The following is a 23,270-nucleotide window of genomic DNA, read 5'->3' on the forward strand; positions in this document are numbered from 1 at the left end:
AGATCTAACATTACCTTCTTCTGCTTTACCAGCGAAATATGGAAAACATTACCGTAAAGAAGATATGATGTAATTAACAGATGTGTATTTTATATGAATTTATATTCAAAATGCTAAATCTTCCCAAATTTGGAGTTTTGACTTCAGTATAGAGCCAAGTCTAGGAGCCAAGGTCGGCAGTTAATACCATCTGAGGGAACAAAGTCTTGGTGATTTTTGAAAGGTCTGTGCCCCTGGAGGTAGAAATCGTGCAATAGATCAAGCCACACATATTTTTTAATGTTTCATCAGTCCTTCCTTTATCCCTCCTCCCTATCTTCCACAGCCTATAAATACTGACCTCAACAAAGAAGAAGTCATTACATATGACAGGTGACGCTCTCTGTGTGGGCTTTGGATGAAGAATTATCAAGGACACTGTATGAAATAACTTTTTATGGGGACTTGCTAACTCATCCTGTCTGTTTATTTGCTCTTTCAGGTGACAGAGGAGACAAGTCGGGTCCTGAAGACTTTGGGGTACATGTGCTCTTGCCGAGGGATTATCAACGTAAAGGGGAAAGGGGAGCTCAAGACTTTCTTTGTCCACACTGAGATGACTAGATCCTTATCACAAGGGAACGTCATGCCTTGAACTTTACCCCATAGACACACTCAGAGATATGTCTGTAGACGCCTACAGTTTCAAAGTGACTATTCTCATGATAACGTCAATGACCATGCCAAATACATGCACACAAAGAAACACACAAGTCTTGTGGAAGGAGCACACAAATGCCGCGATGGACTCACATCCAGATCTATCTGCTTCTCCGGCGCGACCTACAGGAGCACGAGGGGATTTCATTTGACCTACATGCTGTGTTCAAGGACAGATCCGAGTCGTTCTTTGGCGCTCATAAGAGCGAACAGCTTTATTTATCTGATATGTTCTACAGTCTCGCAGTCTCTTTGTCACATAAAGTGGTTGCAGCCTGGTTGTCAGGTGTTTTGTAAGAAAATGACAGCAAATCAACAGAAAAGTGTTTTTGTGTTTTGACAGCACCACTTTCTTAACCATTAAAGAGTTTGTATTTAATTACCAATGTCTCATTTCATGTCTGAGTTTATGGAAACTGCACTCATTGCAAGGTGACAACCTGACAAACTTACATAAAGAGAATCCAATTCTGAGAAACATATAAAAAAAAAAAATATATATATATATATATATATATATATATATATATATATATATGTATGTATGTGTATGTATATGTATATATAAATATTTATATATAAATATTTATTTCTGTAGTCGATTAATGTACTAACCTGTATACTGTGTTCAATGTCTCAGTAATATTATTCATCTTTACTATGTGGGTCTAGTTAATCCACCTATCTGCCTTAATACAAGTGTGCAAAGAAAATGTATTGTGTGCTCTGACACTCTTGCTTTTCAGAAAGACATAAAAACCTTTTTAAACAGGAACAACAGATCCATAGCCATGCTCCACTGTCTGTGTTATTCCATTTTTCCGGTAGAACTCAGAACGTATGCGTGCCACACGAACAAACTGCCGTCCTGGTTTATATAGAGGCGGTGGCATCCGTCGCCCGTATTCAGATGATGACAATACCGCTACAAGCCTCGATGACTCCTGAGTGAGAGAGAGAGAGAGGGGGGGAGAGAAAGACTATGCTCACATTAGATAACTGACTTTGGTTTCAGCTGTTCAAGTCACACAGATGACAAATTATCACATTTTTAAAAATAGAATTTTTTTCTTAAAAACAAGGACAGAGGTTTTAGGGGTGACCGCAACCGTGACTCGATCAACACAAGGTCTTTGTTTTAAGTGCTTTGTTTTAAGTCTTAAAGAGTCATGCATGTAAAATTATTCCCCTTTGTAAACTGAATTATACTGGGCATAAAGAAACTTCCGAAAATCTTTCAGAGGACACTCTTTGAAATATTTTATGAACAATGTAAAATGTAACAATGACACTGGTTGTCTTTACTAAATAAATACAACTCAATGACCAGTAGATTGCTTCCCAAACGGTGTCATTGTGTCACTTTACTTTAAGAAAAATGAAAGAGTGCCTTCTGAAAGATTTTCAAAAGTTTTGTAACGCACAGGATATTTCTGGAAAATAGAGACAGGTTTTTTTTATGGAAGGGAAGGTTTAAGACATGAGCCACATATAACCACTGACAACTGATCATCTATTTCAGGTGTTCTAGGTAACATGGCTGAAAATATGTAACATTTGAAAATATTTAAACATTAAAAAAAAAGAGAGAGAAAGAAATAAGCTAAGGGAGTGGTTTGGGTTGGTGACAGTGGTCTAGTTTATGTCACATACACCTAAGAGATATTCTTAAGGGCACAGACTCAGAGGCCTGTTCCATCTCATGCTCTACTATGTTGAAGTGCAAAGACCCCACAGGCTACTCTGCTGTAACGTTCCTGGAACCATTCTCCTGGAACCACTGTTAGTACTTGGTTACATGGCACATTCTCCTGCTGGGGGTAGCCATGGAATAAAGGGTAAACTGTAGTAATGAAGGGATGCATCTGGTCAGGAGCGAAGTTTAGATCTGCCATGGCATTCAAACATTGCTTAGCCAATATCAACAGACCTAAAATACACCAAGAAAACATTTCTCATTACACCACTGCTTCCAGCATGTACCACTGGCACCAGGTAGTATGGTGTCCACTGAAGCTGCTTATACTGCATCCAGACTCTACAGAGCAGCACGGTGCAACAGGAACAAGGATTCATTGGACCAGGTAATGTTTTCCTCTCCTCAATTGTTTGTTGATGTTGACTGTGTGCTCACCAGAATTGCCTCTTGTTTTTATCTGACGGTGGAATCCAATGTTGTCATCTACAGCCAGAGCCCATCCGTGACGAGGAGCGACAAGTTTGCTCTGAAACAGCTCTCTGCACATCACCGTTATACTACTCTGTTATCCGTTATCTCTGTGGTCTGCCTATCAATGTGCCAATATCTTGCCCTTTTTCCTTGACCTCTCATCAGTGAGCTTCTTTATACCCAGAGCACCGCTACAGATTGGGTGATTTTTGTTCGTTTGATGCACCATTGTTGCTACAACCTAGACAGTGTTGTTCTTGAAAAAACCCAGGAGGTCAGCTATTTCTGTTTCTATTTCTGAATTTCTGAGACTGGTCAACCAACTGTTACACCATACTCAAAGTCACTTAATTCACTCTCTTTTTCCTCAGTTTAATGTTCAGTCAAACAGTAACTTGTTGTCTGCCACCAGCCACACGACTCACTGTCTGAATGAGAAATGTGTCCTCATGAACAAAAAGTGATGAACTGGTCACTGCTTTGTCGAGATGTTTGGAATGTTTAGCACAAGGCATGTTGTCACAGCATTTAAGCCTTCATCTGACAGACGAAGGCCAAAATTTATTCTTGAAATTTTTGGCCAACAATGGGCAAAGTAACAAAAAGTACACAATGTGTCCAAAAGTCAACTAGAGTGTCTTTATGTACTCTCTTCACTCTTTCTTCTTTACTTTTTATATATTGGTCTGTATATCAGTTATCTGTTGCCAGCAAACTACAAGTCTGGAGCATGGTTTCCAGTCTCTCTGTTGGTGGCAGCTCCTAAGTTCACACACCTGCTGACACTGAATTAGTTTCTGAGCAGGCTCTAGGTGTTTATGGTACCATAAGGCGGGTTTTAAGATAATTACCTCAGCGTGGATGTCTAGCCCTCTGCTCTTGGCGTGCTCACGGTCGTCTCTGTGCAGCTTGTTATTATAGCCTTCATCTCGCCTGTGGATGCAGTCATACAGATATGTCTCCGGCGCCTGCATGTAATAACATGTTATTCATTAGATAGTTCTCGTTGATAATACTATGTAGCCTACATCAACTTAGCGAAGAACCAGGCCACTCTGACAGAGAGTTACACTTAACTTTGAATACTTTCATAAGCGCAGCTCTGGTTTTCCGTACTGAAATACGTTGAATTAAGCTTGTTTTCTCTTGTTAAAGTCGCTTTGGCCAAACGTCTGCCAAGGGACATAAAAATGCAGTGAAAAATGCAACGACATGTAGGCTAGTTACTTTGGAGTTGGAGTTGAAATATGTTCTCTCTTTTGGCTCGGTCCTTCTTGGAGGAATGAAACTAAACGCAGACAATGTTGAAATTGGTTTTGTTTTCGACAGCAATAAGACATCCATTTTCGGCAACAGTTTTAGCCTGTTTAACGTCAAAAACAAACACAAAGTGGCGTCTATGGTTGCTTAGATACAAGCAGAGGAGCACGCAGTCGCAGTAATATCCGTGTGTCAGTACTGCATTAAACTTCTGAAGGCGTGATACACACACACACATACACATATATAATTATGTGTTTGCTACCTCTGAGTCTACATGGCCTTATGTCCCCGAAAGTGGGTGGTTTTGAAAGCAGTGCCAGTCAGTATTACTGATGATCTTCTTTCATTCTGTCGATTCACTGTGATTCGGCATGTCACAACAAAGCACAATAGGGTCTAGAAAGAGGGTCAGCATGTCCAGCAAAGAGGGGTCAAAATGCTTCAAAAATAACGGCCAAACAATGACTGGCTATAGCAAGCACCACTTAGTGAGGGCTTTGCAAGTGACAAAAAACATAGCTATAACTATTGTTCCATTCATTGCCTTTGCTTAGAAGAGCTCTCTAAAAGTACTCGTGGGGAAGAGTAGGCTGCTCCCATCCCCGAATGAAATATTTGTTTAAAATCTAAACAATCAGAAAAGCCTTTTGTTTTCAACAAGAACTGAGCTACATCGTTATTTTCACAGTTTACCGCGCATCAAAGCTGAACCCATACACTATTTGTTCCCCTTCACGCAGCAAAATAAAATGGTTTTAGTATATTGTTATACTTCCAAATAAACTCTGAAAGTAAACATTAATGTCTGTCTTAGATAACTAGACGAGCGCGCGCTTAAAGCTTTATAACACCCTGAACGTGACATTGCGAGGGAACAAAAAGTTTAAAACATAAGAAGTGTCGCTTTTCTGAGCCCGATAAACACAGCATTATAATTCATAGTGTTGACACTTATGGAATGTAATGTGCTCCCTCACTAACGTTAGATTTCTGTGGCGAAGCTAATGTAAATGAATACGAGTTAAGTGTATCGGTGATGCAACACAAGGAGCAGATGAAAACAATACCTCAACCTCCATCATCCCCATTACCACTGATACCCACCCATGGTCGCCCATGCTATCCACAGCTCTCCTTAGCTTTCCCGAATGTCTCCAACTTCCAGTGCGTCGCGGCGGTGACTATGTGACATTAGCGTGTTTTATAGTATGTGTTTTTGCCCTATGGGCTCAAGCGATAATGTTCATGCTACCCATGACCTCTGAAACAATGACAGTAAATGAGGGTTTAAATCAGAGTGACCATTACAGAGATTGGAAAGCCTGCATGATTCGTGCGTCACAGTTATATCGGTTGATAATCGCCAATGGTGGTGCGCTGGGCACTTTCACCATGTTTTTCTTCCTGGTTTCAGTACCGCATTTAAATTCGAGTAACTCTACCTTTAGGGAATTTTCTTCAAATCAAAGCAGCCGTTTTATCTACGCGTTGATTACATGCCAATAATTTCACATGGAATGTAATTTGTATCAGGAGTGAAACTGTAATCACAGATCCGAATAGTAGAAGTTAATCTCTTAACACTCAATGGTCATTTTTCCCCCTCATAACAACATCATATCGGTCTGTGTTATTTTGGCCTGACATGTTTCTTATTATTTCTTTTCCAGCAGATTTGCTATGTCAAGTCCTATTTGAACATTGCAGTTCATTCCTTAACTGATGGAGCATTTTTTGGTAAATGCAATTGGACAAGTGGGTACCAGAGAAATGCAGTTTCATGGGGACTGCCTAGAGACCTAATTTAGGTCATCAATAAGCCAGCCCACCATCCGCATTTGTATGCAAATTGAAGGCCGTGAACAATGGACAATCACAGGCAAACATACCACTCAAACCAAGAACCCCCTATTCACTCAAGCCTAAACCCCTCGAGAAACGCATCTATCAGTTTGACATTGGCACTAACTGCCAAGGCCACAGGAGAGAGTGGGATGGACAACGAGCAGTAATCTTTAAATTAGTTGTTTTGCATAAAAGAAATAGAATTATTATCCTGAAATAGGCCTGACTACCAAGGACAGAGAAGAGAGTGGGAAATGGAGTCTAGTTTTCAAAATGCATTAATGTACAGAATACAGATATAGATGAGGAGCTAAAAAGCAATAAGGACAAAAAATAATGACGCAAAGCCTAGACTAGTTTAACAAATTATCAGGACACTTCAAAGGTAGCAATCTTTGCTGTGTAGATCTGCAAACAGGTGGTCTGTAGGTATGGATCAAGCCCTTCCGTATGCAGAAAACTATAGAATCAGAAATACAACATTCATGCATATATATATACATATATGCACCTGCAAACTCATGTTATTTGATGCGTCATTTGACATACCGTATACACACACACACACACACACACACACACACACACACACATACATACACACAACATCGCTTACAGGACAACCATGCTGTGTTGGAAAATGACATCTTGGATTACAGCCCTCTTCTCTCTCTTTCTTTCTCTCTCTCTCTCCCACACACACACCTGCTGTTTTTATCCCTCCCTTCATCCACATAATTACACTGGAGCTGTGGGATATCCAAATAAAAGCTGTCACATGATGATGAGCGAGCCTGGAATAGAACAGAGATACTGGTGAGCCGTTAAGAATTACACTTACAGACAATTAGTAATCAGGAGGCACAAACTCATGCAGCTATCCCCTCACTCAACAGACTCAGTCAAAATGAATTCTTTTTCTACATCATGATGTCTTAAGACAGTGTCTAACATTATTACCACTCTATGTTTCTCTCTGTCTCTGTCTGTCTGTCTGTCTGTCTGTCTGTCTCTTTACCTCTCTCTCTTTACCTCTCTAGTTTTTGATGGCTTACTTTTATAGTGCCATGTCTGCTCGACACATAGACTGAGAGAGAGAGAGACAGAGACAGAGACAGAGAGACAGAGAGATAGAATGAGAAGGAGACTGAGAGCTGCCTTTTTTCATAGTCATGATTTACTTGAGTCAAAACCCCTGAGATATACATTTATTAGCCTGACATTTAAAAGGTCTGATAATGATATTTAGTTTGCTGTGGGGTAGAAATGAAAAACCTCATGCAGTATTTTTTTCTGCCTCCTATCTACACAATAAAGCAAAATATTGAATTACCAATATACAGCCTCACAAGAGCTGTGAAAAAGCTGAAAGAGCTGGCTAGAGTACTTAGAGCGAGAGCAGGAAGCCAAAATAGCATTTGCAACATTTCAAAACAAAGATCCAATAGTCTGTCAGCTTTCGATTACTCCTTGTTAAATGAAAACCAGCCCTTAATCCACAGAACCCTCTCAGTACTTTTTTTCCCCATAGTGTCTGCTAGTTTCAAGCAATATCCAATTTTTCCTATACAGTTCCAATAACTATGTAATTACATTTTTATTTTATCTTGTTATTTTAATTTCTGAAAACAGCGAATGTGTGAAACTATAACTTGAACTTCCTATGTTCTAGTCGCTAGAGGCAAAGATGTCTTTTGATTTTGGAACATGATCTCTATGACCTGTGTGCGTAACATGCAATCAGGGATATTTGTCTGTTACCCTCATAACAGGCTAGGAGAGAATGTTTAAGACTCTGACATTAATGATAGCTTGTTTGGCAAAGATCTGTCTTTAACAAAAGTCATGATGTGAGTGTGACCTCTGGTGGAGCACACAGAAAACCTCTTATCATTTTGGGAACTACACATAAAACTAGATCTGATTCTATACACACTTTAGAGATGGCACTGTTGTAAAAATTTGCTAGGGGTTGAAGAATCCACATGTTGAGAAAAAAAAACATGCTAATAAAACTTCAATGCTGTAGCAAGGTGTGGATGGCACTTGAGGTAGTGGTGACACGCTGAATATAAACTCAAAGTGAATTGTAAAGTGGGGAATAATTTGGGGAAAACTCAAAGACAATCATCTAGACTCTGCAAAAGGAAGACATTATCGATTTGAGGGATCTTTAAATCAATATTATTCAAGGAAAAATCAGGCACTGGCACATGTACATCAATGTAAGATTCAATAAACCTTTACATGAAAATTACTTTTAAAGAACCTATAAACAAGGCATGAGGTAGAATACTCTTTATAGTTTATACATACTTAATAGTCATAGGTATGTAGTCTCATTTCAGAAATAATGCATTAACATTATTCAGTGCTTTATGGAAACAAAAATGACAGGCCATACTGTTTGTGCTATAAGAAACAATAAGCTCAGAGTATTGTGCTTTTTTGATACATTTAGGTTTTGTTTTAATTTATTCAAGTTTTTAAGATAGTATAGTTGTCGTTGTTATGCATTTGCTCTTTCTTTTAAGGTCTAATCAAGAGATGCTTTTATAAATTGGGTCATTGCAGGAAGATGTCACTGTAAGCATTGGTAATATCTTCAGCCTTATGCTTGTAATCAAGCTAATTATTGGGCTGAGTGGCCTTTTTCACACTGTTGTCAAAAACACAAGGGCAGGGAATTAGTTCACGAATCCTTCTGTTGTCTCCGCCAACAGTCAGCAGGTGGTGCTGATTTGCTCATCTGAGGTTAAAGAGACAAGGAATCTGTGTTCCTGAAAAGACTGTTGTTCTTCTCCCCCCTTCCATTGTTTCTTGTTTCATACATACAGGCAACTCCTTGCCTTTCAGTAATATATGTCCCACATGCAATAGCTCACAATTCATGTCAGTGCTGTTTGTAATTGGGTGTGTCACCAGGAAATCACATTCATATATGGTTTAAACTTCAGTGGCAGACTGGTACAACTGAATTTCTTTATACCTCAGACAGTATGTCATGTTCCTATAGAACACTTATCAAATTGTGTAATTGCAGACATGCAGTGCTGGATATATGGAGAGTTAAAACGCTAAAATAAAGTTAAACAAAAATATCAGTACTGCAAGTGCAAGTACATGAACTTACACCCTGCTTTGAAAAGGGGATCGTTTTTACCTTCCATCTCCTCAGGAATTATTAAGTTGCTCAATCCTAAACGAATCACATCTACAGCAACTTATTAAATAAAGAAATCCGAATTTTTTCCCAATTTTCCACTGTACCACTAACTTGTGTTTCCTACGGGGTTATACAAAAATGCTACTCATAAAGACATTCAAAAGAGTAAACGAAGTCTAGTCTGGGAGGGGTTCTGTGGTGCCAGCCTCAAGGGTACATTTCACCAAAAGGTCAATCGCTCGTTTAAGGGGCATCTACAATTTGCCATTATTTGACATAGTGGAGGCGAGATAGCCCAATCTGCTTTTGGACATTAACATGTTTTTCTCATGTAGTAATAAACAAGTGAGTAAAATGATTTAATGCTGTGATGTTTCATTTGCTTTAATTTAGACAATTTAAATGATGTGCTGCCTTTTCTATGGTTTTGACTTTGTTTTTGTTTTGTTTTTTTCCCCTCACTGATTGATTGTTAAGGCAAAGCACCCAACCTATGGGGAAACATACGTCCTACCACTATGTGTAGTTCTCTTTGGTAATGGATTCAATGGAACATAACCCACCCAATAATTTGTCACTAACATGTGTTTCAGCCAGCAAACTATTATTTCTCAATGTGTGGCTGCACACTGTCAGTGTCAGTACCCCAGTGACACTTTAAGCTCAGTAAACTTTCTGTTTCCATAATTCATTCGGTTCTTTATTCCACATGGTATAGTTTTCTTTATAAAGGGCAGCAATTGTTATGATTCATTTTCACCTTGACATTATTTTAAAAATGTCTTTCACAGGAACTCACAGTGAACTCAGAATAATTCCATAAGTTTACGTAGCTGACATATTTCCAGTGTTGCTCATCAATTTCCAATTTACTTTACCTTCTTTTTCTTCTCCTTCGGTAGCACTGGAGAGGGCTATTTCTCATCCTCAAGAGGGCGCTGCCTGACATGTTTTAAGGGCGAGATTTTACAGCGTGAGTGAGCATGGCTCGTCTCCAGCTTCGTTATTCGAGACTTAAAGCAAACTCTCTCTGTCTCTCTCTCTTTGTCAATAATTACTCATTCAACCATTAATGCATATGTGAAATAAGTACTGATTTTGTTGTGGCATTTTACCTTCAAGTATCATTAAACACCATTAAGTATTAGGACCTTATCATGAAAACACACTTAGAGATTTCCATTAATGGCAATGTTATTAACAACTCAGGCTTCGCACCATAAAAACAAGGCGGTGTCTAACTCAACTTCCATTTTTATTTTATATTTTTATTTCACTGCTATTTAAATAAACTAACAAAAATTACATGACAATACATACATGTAATAGGCCACAGCTTACATGAATCACAAAATATCCATTCTTTAACAAGTGCACAAACCGTGCGAGGACAATTATTGTGCTTGACGTGCAATGCACTCAAAATTCCGAGACACAAACTCAGCCAAACAAGGTAAAGTGGCAAGAGAAAATTTGGTTGTGTCACAATTATAGCTACACACAGGACATCAGTGTTCTTTTACTAAGGGACACCGAAACTTTAGAATCATCATTTACAAATTTCGTTCCTTTGTATAATTCTTGCGCCAACGGCCTTAATTTCGTCTCTGGATTTTGAATTCTGTACAGAGTTCACAACACCTGCGCGTTTCACTCCAAGTGCTTCTTCGCTGTGTCTTCACTGCTCCGACGAGCGTGTAAAACTGGAGACACATGAGTATTTGTCATCGGAAACGTAACTGTTCACTTTCACTAAGATGAACAAAGTGCAGCATAATTACTGAAGTGTCAAAATAAACGACGTTTTGATGTTAAGTCACTGTTTACGGTAAATTCTGGGATGAGATGATGAGATGTGTCATAGCTAGTAAATCCGAGCTCTTCCATTCCAATTTCCGGAGGTCCCCTTGTCGACTCCCGCCCCTGCCGTCTTCGACGACTTTCCTTTTCGGATACGCTCGGAAGAGCCACCGGCCGGCGCTGTTAATTTGTATTATCCAAGATGGAGGCTTGCTGATGGTCTCCAGTATCAAGGAGTGATCCTTCCTATCCGTGTCACATCAGTGTCGAGTCAGAGGGGCGGATATTTTTCTGCTCTGCATTCGTTGGAAGGAACAAACTGAACATTTGGATAATAGTTCAGTGTGTTGTGTGATAGCCATGAGCTCGGGGGAAGGAGCTGAGGAGACGGCTAAGGACGCGGCCGACATAGCGGCGTTCTTCAAATCTGGTAAGCCCCTAAATCGGTATGGGTGGATTGACTGGGTTTAGCTAGCCTGCGATCTGACGGTGCTGTAAGGGCACGGTACTAGTGAGGGACATTGTTCCCAAGGCAGTGGTCCACAGTCATCAACCTGTACTGGGTTGTGACAGCAAACCACTTACGAGCAGTTTACATTTCGTCTTTTTAGAAACCAACTGTTCTTACAAACAAAAACAAATGCATTCTACTTTTCACAAACTGTTGTGGGTTGAAAGAAAGGGGGAAAATCACTGTAGCTGTATTACCCAAAACCTGTCCCTCTTCCTAGGCTAGCGCATTAGCTGATGTTATCTCAGTATGGTTCGCTGAAAGTCAATAGATGAGTATTAAACTAACCTAGATTTTATTTTTATTTATTTATTTTTAAGTTATGCAGGCTTGGTACTCGAACCACGTTAGCTATAGTAACCTAGCTTGTAGACTTTTGACTGCTTATACACATTCTTTTTTGGTCACGATATGCCAGGATAATTAGCCAGCCCTTCGATTAGTTAGCCCCCATGTTGTGATCGAATAATGATAGTGTATGGACAGAATCTCATTCATACTGTATTTTCAAACTGAGTATTAATAGTCATCGTATATAGCAACCTATCCATGATATACAGCTGTGACCGTGGTTGCGTGACCAGGTAGAAGTTAACCTAAAGCTCTCAGCTACCCTAGCTAATTTATGCTTGCCTATTTGTGTCACTGGTTACATTTTCTGTTCAATATAAAAGTTAACGTAATTTATGAAAGGTGCTGAGGCCAGAATGTTTCTTTAACTGTAGAACAAGAATGACCTATATAATTCCTTCCGACAAACTATTCATTTGCTCCTCTCTTCCTTTGCAGCACTTAGCAGACTATGGTCGAGATTTCGCCAGTTAGATTAAGACTAGTTATTCAGCTATAGAGCCAGCCAGGGTTTGCTAACCTAGTAATAAGCAACGCTAGGTTAGCAAGTCCAGTTGCTTTATCGTTATCCTATGTAATTTAGCTAACCTAGTTAGCGCTCCTTGTTTGTTAGCCTAGCTAGCAATGTAAACAATGCCGTGGCGTGGCATCTAGACTAAGGATTTGCTCCTATCCTTGCTCTTCGATATTAGCGATCAGGAAGATGCAGTGTCATTTGTCTTGTTTCTTCAGCACAATTATTTTGTGGATATTCTGTGGACCGGTTAAATTTTTGAATCGAAAAAGTGTAACGTTAACATTCCCACGTCAGCTCAACGAGCACGAGAAATCAGTCTTTCGATCAGCAGTGTTTTGGCAGCTAATTTCATTTAGCTATATCATAACACATGGTACATCTGTACGTAGAGCTCGTGATTTCTAGTGAGTAGTGCAGTAGGCTTCTGGACCAACTATTAATGAAGCGTTTTAAGCGAAGCACACAAGCCAAGTAGTTATGCCGTTACCGAGCCAGATGTATGCAAGAAACCAGGGAGGCCTGTCTTTATCTGGTTACTTGCTTTACCCCTACCAAGGTTAAAAGATGGACAGTTCAAGAAACACGATGCAGGCCATTTACATCAATCGCTACGACTAAAATGGCACTGTTTGCAAAAACTAAACACCGCGTTCGTAATAACTGCACCCTTTGCTAGAATAAACCGCATGTATAGGCCACGGTCGATATTTTACCCAAGGGTTTCGCGGCAACAGATGAATGGCCTGGATGGGACACTAAGAATACTAAGATAAGAGAGGCAACCCCACGAAAGGAAAACTTGGGCCTTTTCTGATACTCCCTTTCTTGCATCCTGGTTGTGATCAGTGTTATGTTTTTGCTGTTTCTGAACAGTGCACCACAGTAACTACTTTCATACCTCTGTATGAAAAAGAATTTCAAAAGAGGATTTAGAACACTATATTCGTAGAATATCACAACACTGCAGTAGGTAGTGCCAGTTCCCTTGGTGAAGACACCAGTGGGGACAGCTAACTGTAGTTTTGGAATGGGTTGACTAAAGCAAAAACTCAGACTTGGAATATTCCAGGTCTTCAGTCATCACAGGGTAAGGGAGACATGTTATTATGACAGCATCATAGATTCTCTAGATATGACAGGCACACGTAACCACAGCTATGCTGTGATTTCTGTCTGTGGCTGTTAATAATGTATCAGGAAGTAGTAAAGTGAGGAGGAAGTCTAACCAACATGCCACTTGAAAACATCTAAAGGTTTGTGGCCCCCAAGAACTCCTCAATGCAAATACATTGTATGTATGTGGTTTTCTTCACAGCGAATGAACAAATCTTTGTTACAAACTTAATTTCTGATTTCATACCATATAACTGTTGTTTAATGGTCTGGATCTCATCTTCCTATTTTGCGTATACAAAAGTGTTTGTATATAAAACTTTGGTTAAACCAGTCAATTTGTGACTGAGAAGACATCAGTCCTAAGATGTTTAGTTGGTCTAGGAGACTAAACTGAGTGCTCCTAACACGGTTGACAACTTGCTGTATGATAATCACTGGCACCGTTATACAGAAATGGAGTGTAAGTGATTGACAGCTTGGGCACAGTCGCAGTGAATGACAGCCTGAGTCAGTGCCACTGCTGCTGAATGTAAGTGACTTTATTTTTATCTCCAACGTTTACTCCCAAATTAAAACTAACAGTTCACTAGGTTGTACTCAAAGCCAAATGAAAACGGCTGTGATATAACCGGTCTAAACGATTGATTGAATTTTCTGTATTCAGTTGGTCGGCTCTCAGTAACCAGTGTCTGTTCTTTTCTTGCCATGTTTTGCTGTACATTCAAGCCCAGGCCCCGTAGCCCCCAGCACGTCCACTCCCCTCTGCTGCTCAGCTGTTGCCGTGCCTGTTGTTCCTCTGTGTGTGGAGTCTCTCTCCCTCCCCTTGTCGTTTTCTCTCCTACTGTTATTGTATGCTGTCATGTTTGAACATGCAAGAGGCCCACGGGCAGTATTTTTTTTTCTTTCTTTCTTTCTTTCTCTCTCTCTCTTTCTTTCTTTTTTTTCTCTTTAGTTCCTCCCTTTCTCTCTCTCCGTCTCTCTCTGGTTCTTTGTGTCTCTCGGTCTGTCGTGTTTTAATTCTGGCATTGCCGTGAAACTTGCGGTTAGACTTTTTTTGTTTATTGTTTTTCAATGTAACTTTCCACGTATCGTATCAGGCCAACCTCTTCAAACCTAATCATTATCTTGTTTTGTTCATGAGGATTACGGTTAATGCACCATCACTGTTTCTCTCCGTGTAAGTCCTGGTTTAGACTTTTTTTCTCTGTGATGCGGTATTTTGTGTTAGCCAAAGGTCGATTGATGGATAACTTTCACTGACGAAATTAAAACCAAGGAAGCTTCCGGATTCTGGGTGATATAAGCTACCCCTGTTCTCTTAACCATCTCTGCCTTAAAAAAACTATCTTCCTCTTTATGTGCACTATACGCTCCCATGGGTCCTGAGGTTATAGCCACTGATGTATATTGATCCCATACATGCTGGTGTTGTTCACTGAAACCTCCTGTTCTACTCAGCTAGCAATCCATTAAACTGCTCTACAGTACAGGCCTCATCCTGACTATAACCAGAAATCGTCTCGTCCACTGATAATGTCTGTGGTGTGATTTTATCCTCTCCTTTCACTCTATGTGGATATATATTTTAATCAGTGTTTGTTGTGTCAGAATGGAGTCATTCAGAATCAGGGTCAGTACCGATGACAGCTTTTGTTTTCCGTTTTATGTCTCTCAGGCTGGATGATGATTCTCGTGGCATGCTTTGGACAGTGGATGTCCATGGCTAGCGGTTGCGTTTTTAATTAGAGTGGCACGTTATGAATTTTGTTTGACAGTTAGACATCATGTGAGTAACTGCAGGGAGCAGGGAGTTCATCAGTCCATCTCTGCGTATGACTGCAGCACCTTGAAAACTAGATGAGTTTAGTGATGCGTCTCTGTATCTTTTTTTTCCCGTCTCCTTTACCCTCCCTCCATGTCTCTGTTGTGTCTCACTGTCTCTCCCAATTTATCCTGCTCCCTCCCTCGCCTCTCTCCATCTTCTCTCTCTCTCTCTCTTCTTTCTTTCAGTTCCTTCTCTCCTTCCTTCTTGCTGTGTGTGATGAGGAAAGGTCGTGCTGACCTACATTTGGCTGGGCCTAGAACAGTGCACTCAGTGCCCCCTCTCTCTCTCTGTCTGCTGGCATAGAGGAAGAGGACTCTGATTCCTCAGCTATACAGACAGGGAAAGGGAGGGACAGCCGCTGACAATAAGACGTATAGGCTTCATAAAAAAGAGGGAGAGAGAGCACTGAATGAAAGATGGAGTAAGTGAGAAAAAAGGTCTCTCAAACGTGGACCCGCTCTGTTTATAGGAATGTGGAACTGCCAAAGCGATGGTTTGCTTGCGTTTGGGGATCCATCTAAATGCATTAGCACTGTTGTGGGGGGGAACTGATGGAGGAGCCTTCATTAGATTACAGTCCGCCTCAAATCGAATCACGGCCTGGGATTTACTATCTCTCTGCTTGTATATCCTTAACCCTTGGTAATCTGCCGTTAAGCAGATGTATGTTTTTTTTTTGTTTTTTTTGCCCCCTCTCACTTTGTCTGGGTGGGCTGTGTCAAGCGTTTAAAGTGAGCCCATACCTCTCTGGTATTGTGATCAGTTTGTTAATGTGATCAGTTAGTGAGTAATTAAGAGGAAACGTATTGAAGATGACTGCTAGTTGTATAGGTCTATTTCTGTTCCTGTAACGCTCCTTATCTACTGTGGGCGCGGTGCTGGGTTCTGTGATTCTAAGGGAAGTGAAACAAGGGACATTTATATAGATCTACAGAAGTGAAAGTGGGGACTTACCCCTTACTCCGTTAAATACAATAAATCTTTTTTTGGTTTTTTTTTTTTATGTCATTATTAATTATAGAATGTGTTTATGAAAGTGTGATGAAATGTCTCTAAAACCACACTTGGATCCTGTTCCTGTCAGAAACGTCCTGGACTTTTCACTCTCTCATTGAACAAAGTAGGAAGCACGTCCTCTCAGCCAATGATAATAAAGGTAGACAGATTTATTTGAAACGGTTACTCTCTCACTTTGGGAGATAATGTGACCCTTAGATGCCGGGCAGGGATTGGCTGTAAAGAGATGACATCACTATCAACCATAAGCTGCCAAAGGAAAGTGTTTGCCATTGAGGTTTTGGTGCCAAAGTCAGATGAGTGGTAACAGCACCTTAAGCGAACCTGAGTGTTTGTGGTAATGGGAAGAAATGTTTCTCGTTCACATGCTCTAATAGTTGGACGTATGTGAGACAGTTATGACAGCTCAGGGTTCCTAATGCTTATTCCGAGACCTGAAACATTCACATGGGGCACTTCATGCAGCTTGTCCTGTAAGTTGCTCTGTCTCTGTTATAAATGTTTTTGAATCGCACTTGAAGACAGCGTGTTAGGAGGATCCTGGGGGGAGGACGTCGTGATGGATCAGATGCTGAACTTTGGTTGCTGAACATATGGGTTTGTGTGTTACCACCCTGTCAAGACAGAAAGGTGCTGTGGTGTAGCCAGTGAGATTTTTAATTGTTGCAGTTGTGTGGTAAATTTTAGTGTTGGCAGCAGCGCAGCCGAAGCTGCTTTCTCGTCTGTCCGTGTGAGAGGTGTGCGTGCGTGTGTATGTGTGTTTGTGTTTGTCTGTGGGTGTGGGTGTGTGTGTGTGTCTGTGTCTGTAGGCCTCTGCTGCTTACGTCAGTCTGGCCCAGTTCCACAGCGCAGGACCCTGTGGATGTATCCCACTGCCTGAGATCTGGCACACGGCTCTGGATCCTGAATCTGCTCTCTCTCTCTCGCTCTCTCTCTCTCGCTCTCTCTCTCTCTCTCTCTCTCTCTCTCTCTCCCTCTCTCTCTTTCTCTCATTCTCTCTTCCCTGTCTTTGACTTCTGTTCATTGTTGATATCTTAGCACGACCCTGTTGTGCTCTGTATTTGAGATATGGCCCTGGTCACACAAACACACAGCTGTATTCATTGTGTGCTACTCTGCTGTTTTATTAGTTATGTACCATATATTTCTCTCTATAGAGTTCTTGTGCTTGGTGTTTTGTGGCAGTCTACTGTTCTGTGAATTTCCCAAAAGCATTGTAAGAACTATATGCACTGTAAAAAGATATCTCATGAAGAATGATTTACGATTTTCCCAATATTCACAGGCATGTTTTCTTTTCTTTTCTTTTTAAATGTATTTTCATCATAGCTCAAGGTCAATGGAGGGCTCCTGTGTCCACTTTTGTTCTGTTCCATCTTTGTCATTGTTTGTGTCTTTTGCGGATCTGCTCAGCTCTTTTCCAATTGTTTTCTCTTTTGCCCCACTCCTGTGCAGCCAATTCTCTGCTCATTAGATTACTGTCTACTCTCTACAGAAGAGGGGTTGCAGATGAACTTTTATTCTTTTAAGTCTCCAAGCAGAAACAGCACATCTGCCCTCTGTTGACAAACCCATTTCTGTTTTGTTTACTCCCTGGAGTTGTTTCATTGAGACTGTATCGAGATTTACCATATTTGTCAGCCTGTTTGTAGGAGCGATTTAGGCCTAGATCAATTTTTAATCACAGAGCTGCGCTAATACTTTTAATGGGTTGACATCTCCTCGGAGACTAAGAGATTTCCTCATGTGCACTCCCTGAATTTCGCATGAAGGACAGAATCAAACGAGAATATTTATGTTCGGAATTCTCTTTATGCCCGGTCGCGCTACACGCATTCATAAATGATAGCGAACATCAGGGAGCCGCAGGGACGGCTGCGGCTACGCGAAAGGAAATAACGGTCAATGGAGCCGTCTTTTCGCTTTCTCCTCGGATTAACAGTTTGCGTTCGTGACAGGGATGAGTGAAATAATTCGATAAGCAAACAATGCGAAACAGAGTGGACCTCGCAAATTACGGAGCGTTCAGGTGCCCTTCTGTTTAATGAATTTATCATTTTGTGTTACATTGCGATATCATAATATATAAACTTTTTTTTTTTAGCCACGTTAGCTTGTTCTGTGTGCTAGTAATGTGGGTCTTCCCATTGTGGTCTCTGCTTTTTCACATTTCTCCAGTCACTTATTAGTAAAATGATTGGTTTTCTTAGTTATGTGATACTATTGTATGAAGGTTACGTCGCTACGTTCACACGGCACGGTTGATATTTGACCAACCACTTCAGAATCTTTTTTTTACCAGTTGACCACTTCAGTCTAGACTATTTCAGTAGGGTAGTTTTGCTAATTTTAGTTATTGCCTAACATTATACTACACTGTTATTGTGTCATTTTTATTATTATGCACAGCGTTTTGCTCAGTTCAGCCATTTGTTGCTGCTCTATTATATCTAAATTAACCTTAAAGAATGTGCCCAAGCAGTCTGACTGTGTAGGCTTGAGAATAGGCAGTTAGCATGTTTCAGTGTGGAACCTGCATCAGGACAAACCTGTCTATTCAAAAGAGAAGACTGAAACAAAGAGACACAGTTGCCCAATCACTCCCCAGCCTTCCACCAGTGTGTGCCATTAACAGTTTTCACTCAGTCCTCTCCTCTGTGGGCCACATAATATAACATCAAGAGGTCTGCACATCTGCTCTGTGCTCACTTCTCTGAAAATCTGTGCTTGCGTGTGCGCATGCGCGCCTGTGGGTAAGACACAAATTTGTCCTAGAGCTCCATTTAAAAAAAAAAAAAAAGTCTCACTTAAGTTATCGGAATGACTGTATGTGTGTTATCCATTAGTCGAGTAACCGTTTCTTGGAAGACAGTTAGTCACACAGACTGTAACACGTTAGCTTGCATAGTATGGGCATTAGTATATATGTATGTGTATATGATGTGTGAGTGAAAACATAGATGAATTTTGTTGGACAAACCTCCAGGCTAAAAAGCCCGTCTCGTGTTTGGAGACGCGTGGCGTCTCATCATTCGTATTGTACACCTCTCTATCATTTCTTGCCAGTCATAGCTGTGACTCAGTTCTTTTTAAAGAGAGATTAATATCTATCTGCTAATCTGTCTCTGACTCTTGCAAGTCCAAATAATCTGGAAAGTGAAATTGACATGACGGTTGATTTTTTTTGCTTTTGTCAAATTGTTTTGCATTTTTGCAGAGCATTCTTAAAAGTTTACTGTAGTTTGTTTTTCCACGACGCAGTCGTCTCTTTCCTAGTTTTTTTTTTTCTTGAAATGAACTGTAGGAATGGAGGGAACAGGGGAGAACAGAGACAGACAGACAGAAAAGGACAGGAGATGAGAAATTGAGGGTGAAAATAGATCAGACAATGAGCACAGAGGGATAGGGAGGTATGACTGTGATTTCTCTCTCTCTCTCTTTCTCTGTCTGTCTCTCTCTCTCCCTGTCTCTCTCTGTCTCTGCCTCTGGCTCTCTCTCTAGCTCCCTTATTCTGCCCTCATTTCCTTTGATTGATTCCTGTGTTTTTATTCCACAGAGAGAGCCTTGCCCCAATCCCATCCCTCTTTTTTTCTTTCTTTCTTTTCAGTTTTACTATGTTCATTGTTATGATGAATAAACAGAGACGTTGCTTTCCAGCAGACCTCTACTAACCTTATCCTCCTACACACACACACACACACACACACACACACAAGAGTCCTTGGCCTTGCTTGTTGTACATTTGTGTGATTGCTTCATAACATCACGTTACTGTATGCCTGTGTGGGGGGAGATGTTCATAACCAGAGGCACAGTTCATTCTTACAGTGACAGCCTTAACAAGCATATGTATCTCTCAACTCTGGATCAAGGTTTTGACCCATCATTCTGAGGTGGATCACCACACCTTTTCACGTATGGACCTCCATCACCTTCTTGTCTGTCAATATCTTGGATGTTCTTTTTTTTTGGAACACTTGGAATTTTTGTTTTAACACTTTGTCAAAAAAACCCAAAAAAACATTTGTTTGGAAGTGATTAGTGTTGAGTTTCCAAATGGACTTTTTTTTTAAGTGAGTAATGGGTAAAAAATAAAATCCCATTTTTTTGTGTGTATATGGTCTGGTTTATAATCTGGTTTAGAGGTATTCTCTCATCCTCTGACTTTGATTTTTGGTGGGGCATTGAGAAAACTAGGTGACGTTTACACTCTCTCTCTTTTTCTCACAGTCATGCCCCCCCCCCCCCCGACTCTCTTTTATCAGTAAATGACTACTCTCAGAAAAAAATAAAATGGTGACTCAACCTTTAAAAGGCTTGAGATAATTACTCTCTCCAAAGATAAAACTGTGCTGCCCCCCCCCCCCCTCTAAATTGTCTCAAAGTAGGACATCTTGTAAAACAGTGTGCCGCCGTCAAACTCTCTGCTCTGTTCATTCCCGGGAGTGGTGTTAAACTGTTACTGTTTTGACCTCTCTCTCTCTCTCTCTCTATCTATATCCCTGTCTTTCTCTCTCTCTGTCTCTCCGTTGCTTGGCAGTTTGACCTTGGACCCTTCTTTATTGACATGCTTGTCATGACACTCCAAACACCCTCCCGTGTCTTTGTTCTGCCGTTGGCCCTAGCAGGCTTAACGTCAGCCAACCCGCTAACCCAGCGCGTCACGCTAACGCTCTCCTAGCACAGGCTATTTCCCAAGGCCCCGACAGACCTTTGGGTGCAGCTCTGCAGGGACTTCCAAAAATAGACCTATGACGAACACTACATTCAGGAGGGGCCTGACTTGTGTTTAGACTCACACAGTGAACGGAAAAGAAGGGAGAGATGAGAGGACTCAGGGGTGAGGAGAGCTTAGGATGCTCCCCTGATGTGAAGAATGGTCCAACCTTTTGATCTTTAGAAGGTATTGGGTCAATCTCTGATTTACACAAATGATTTCTTCAGAGCAGATAATTAGGTAATCCTTTCAAACGTTCACATTCCAGGAATATCTGTTGAATTATTGTATTTTCTCATTAGTTTAATATGGAAGGAATCCTTTGATGTCAGAATGAAAAAAAAAAAAAAAGAACCCCACAGCATCCCTCAGTTGACTTATTTGGTTTGCATATATCATATTACAAATACAGAGAGAGTTTCATTCATCTGGCTTGTGTAGATTGTTGACTGCAGCAGTTTTGCCTTGATTTACATATTTGACTGAATTTTAAATTTCATTTTCTGCCATTTTTCAGTCTCACAGGCCTTTCAGATTATTAAGGAGATAAACTGTCATTCAGTCAAAAACACAGTGCACAGGTTAATCCCAATGATATTATAAGATTCATTTACATGTAGTTTGAAATTCCTTCTCAACTCCACACGCTAACTGTGATCAGCTCTTGTATACAGAGGGTGTAAACTACTTTTACTTCAGACAGTATGGTTAACAAAGGCTAAGCGTCCTGTTACAAAGAACAAGAAAGATCTAGAACAGACTAGAACATCAGTGCTTTTTAACTGCAGTCACCTATGACAAACCCCACACAGAATCTGCTCTTAAGCATTTAGATCTGCCTAATTTCAGTGGCAGGCTCTTTTTTTTTTTTTTTTTTTTTTTTTTTTTTTTTTTTACCTTATTTAACAGAGATCCAAACATTTGCCTACTCTTAATTCCTCAAGCTTTGCTGCGTTCTCAGAAGAAACCAAAAAGTCAAATATAATGGTACTTTAAGGTAACCTAGCCGGAGTGCGCTGGAGTAACGGTTGTTTTCTCTTTTTGGGGGAGTTTTCAGTAGAAACTTGATTACAGTCGAATGAGACAGACTGAAGGCATGTGGTGGAGAGAAGGCTCTTTTTCCTCTCTAACACATGATTCATGTGTGAGTCGCATGGATGACTACCTCCGTTCTCCGCTCCACAACACGGCTCCCTCTTACAAAAGGGGTCCGCTCACAAAGGGTGGGCTTGTTTTCAGTTTATAAGGACTGTTGTTTTTATGACATGAGGCACTGTCAGCTTGCTCACACACACGTGGGGCTGAATCACTATTGTTTGTTCCTTTAGTGACATTAACTTGGCCCTGAGTTTTAGAGGAACACACACACACACACACACACAACTCTCCAAACTAACCAAAGCTATTTGCGGTTTCGAGTCTCTCTCCCTGTGTGTGTTCCTGTACCGCCTGTGTTTGTAGTGATTCTCTCATTTCCTGCTTGGTCACACTGAAAAGAAAGACGGAAGTGACTTCACCGAGACCCCACAGTTACCTGTGTGTGTGTGTGTGTGTGTGTTTTGTAGTGCTGGAGAGGTTTTGGGTGAATACACAGCGAGGGAAGCAACAGGAGGTTCCTTTGTTCATTGTGAGTGACCGAGCGGCTTTTAAACTCTTTTCCTGAGGTTTAAGAGACAGGGATTGAAGAATTTGTCCTGGAAATGGTGAATGAGTGAGTGGGGGGAAAAACGGCTTTCTTTTCCTCTGAGCGGATTGGAAACAGACTCTGTCTCTCTACGTAGTGTAAGCTTTGACAGATACCTTATTTGGACTGGAATAGTCAGCTCAGGCTAAACAGCCTTGTAATAGGTTGCTTTTGATGATAAGTTTCATAAGGCTGGTTTGTGGAATGTATATGTATACATGAAGACTGTTTTCATGTCGTTTTGATGAATATTATCTGGAAAGTAATCGTAGCACCTTGTTTTAAAACCACCGCTCCAACTCTTCAGCCCTGTTTTCAGCCGTATCGTCTGAAAATGAAAACATTGAGATGGGAACAGAGTCGTATGATCTAAAACCCCATGTCTGCCCCTTGAATTCATCAGTTCCTCATCAGACACGAACTGAACATGGGAACTATGTCTAGTATGTGTGTATTTGGTCTCCAGTTACACTCTGCCTCTACACTCCCTGACTGGCTACTGGAGTCACAGGGAAAGAAATGTTGTTCAGGAAAAATTCCTTCAGTGGAATTCAAAGAAGGTGGAGTTCTCCTTGGAATTCTTGTCTCT

General features: G+C 40.7%; 3 protein-coding genes across 3 annotated transcripts in view; 2 read left to right on the forward strand and 1 right to left on the reverse strand.

Moving 5' to 3' along the window:
* Window positions 1–1,071, forward strand: part of adcy2b (adenylate cyclase 2b (brain)) — a 38,072-nt gene extending 37,001 nt beyond the window's left edge. Inside the window, exon 25 of the mRNA XM_030789100.1 lies at window positions 482–1,071. Within this exon, the coding sequence (XP_030644960.1) occupies window positions 482–634 (153 nt within the window). The 3' untranslated portion in view covers window positions 635–1,071. The remainder of the gene's footprint in view (window positions 1–481) is intronic.
* A 392-nt stretch (window positions 1,072–1,463) lies between these two features.
* cfap90 (cilia and flagella associated protein 90) lies at window positions 1,464–4,213 on the reverse strand. The gene is made up of 3 exons (XM_030789562.1): window positions 4,097–4,213; window positions 3,721–3,837; window positions 1,464–1,643 (listed from the first exon to the last, which is right to left on the reverse strand). The coding sequence occupies exons 1-3, from the start codon at window positions 4,211–4,213 to the stop codon at window positions 1,464–1,466; spliced, it is 414 nt and encodes a 137-aa protein (XP_030645422.1).
* A 6,934-nt stretch (window positions 4,214–11,147) lies between these two features.
* Window positions 11,148–23,270, forward strand: part of trioa (trio Rho guanine nucleotide exchange factor a) — a 77,399-nt gene continuing 65,276 nt past the window's right edge. Inside the window, exon 1 of the mRNA XM_030788729.1 lies at window positions 11,148–11,373. Coding sequence (XP_030644589.1) covers window positions 11,304–11,373 — 70 coding nt within the window. The 5' untranslated portion in view covers window positions 11,148–11,303. The remainder of the gene's footprint in view (window positions 11,374–23,270) is intronic.

The sequence above is a fragment of the Chanos chanos genome, chromosome 12, assembly GCF_902362185.1.
Source record: "Chanos chanos chromosome 12, fChaCha1.1, whole genome shotgun sequence".
In the NCBI taxonomy this organism is placed as follows: Eukaryota; Metazoa; Chordata; class Actinopteri; order Gonorynchiformes; family Chanidae; genus Chanos; species Chanos chanos.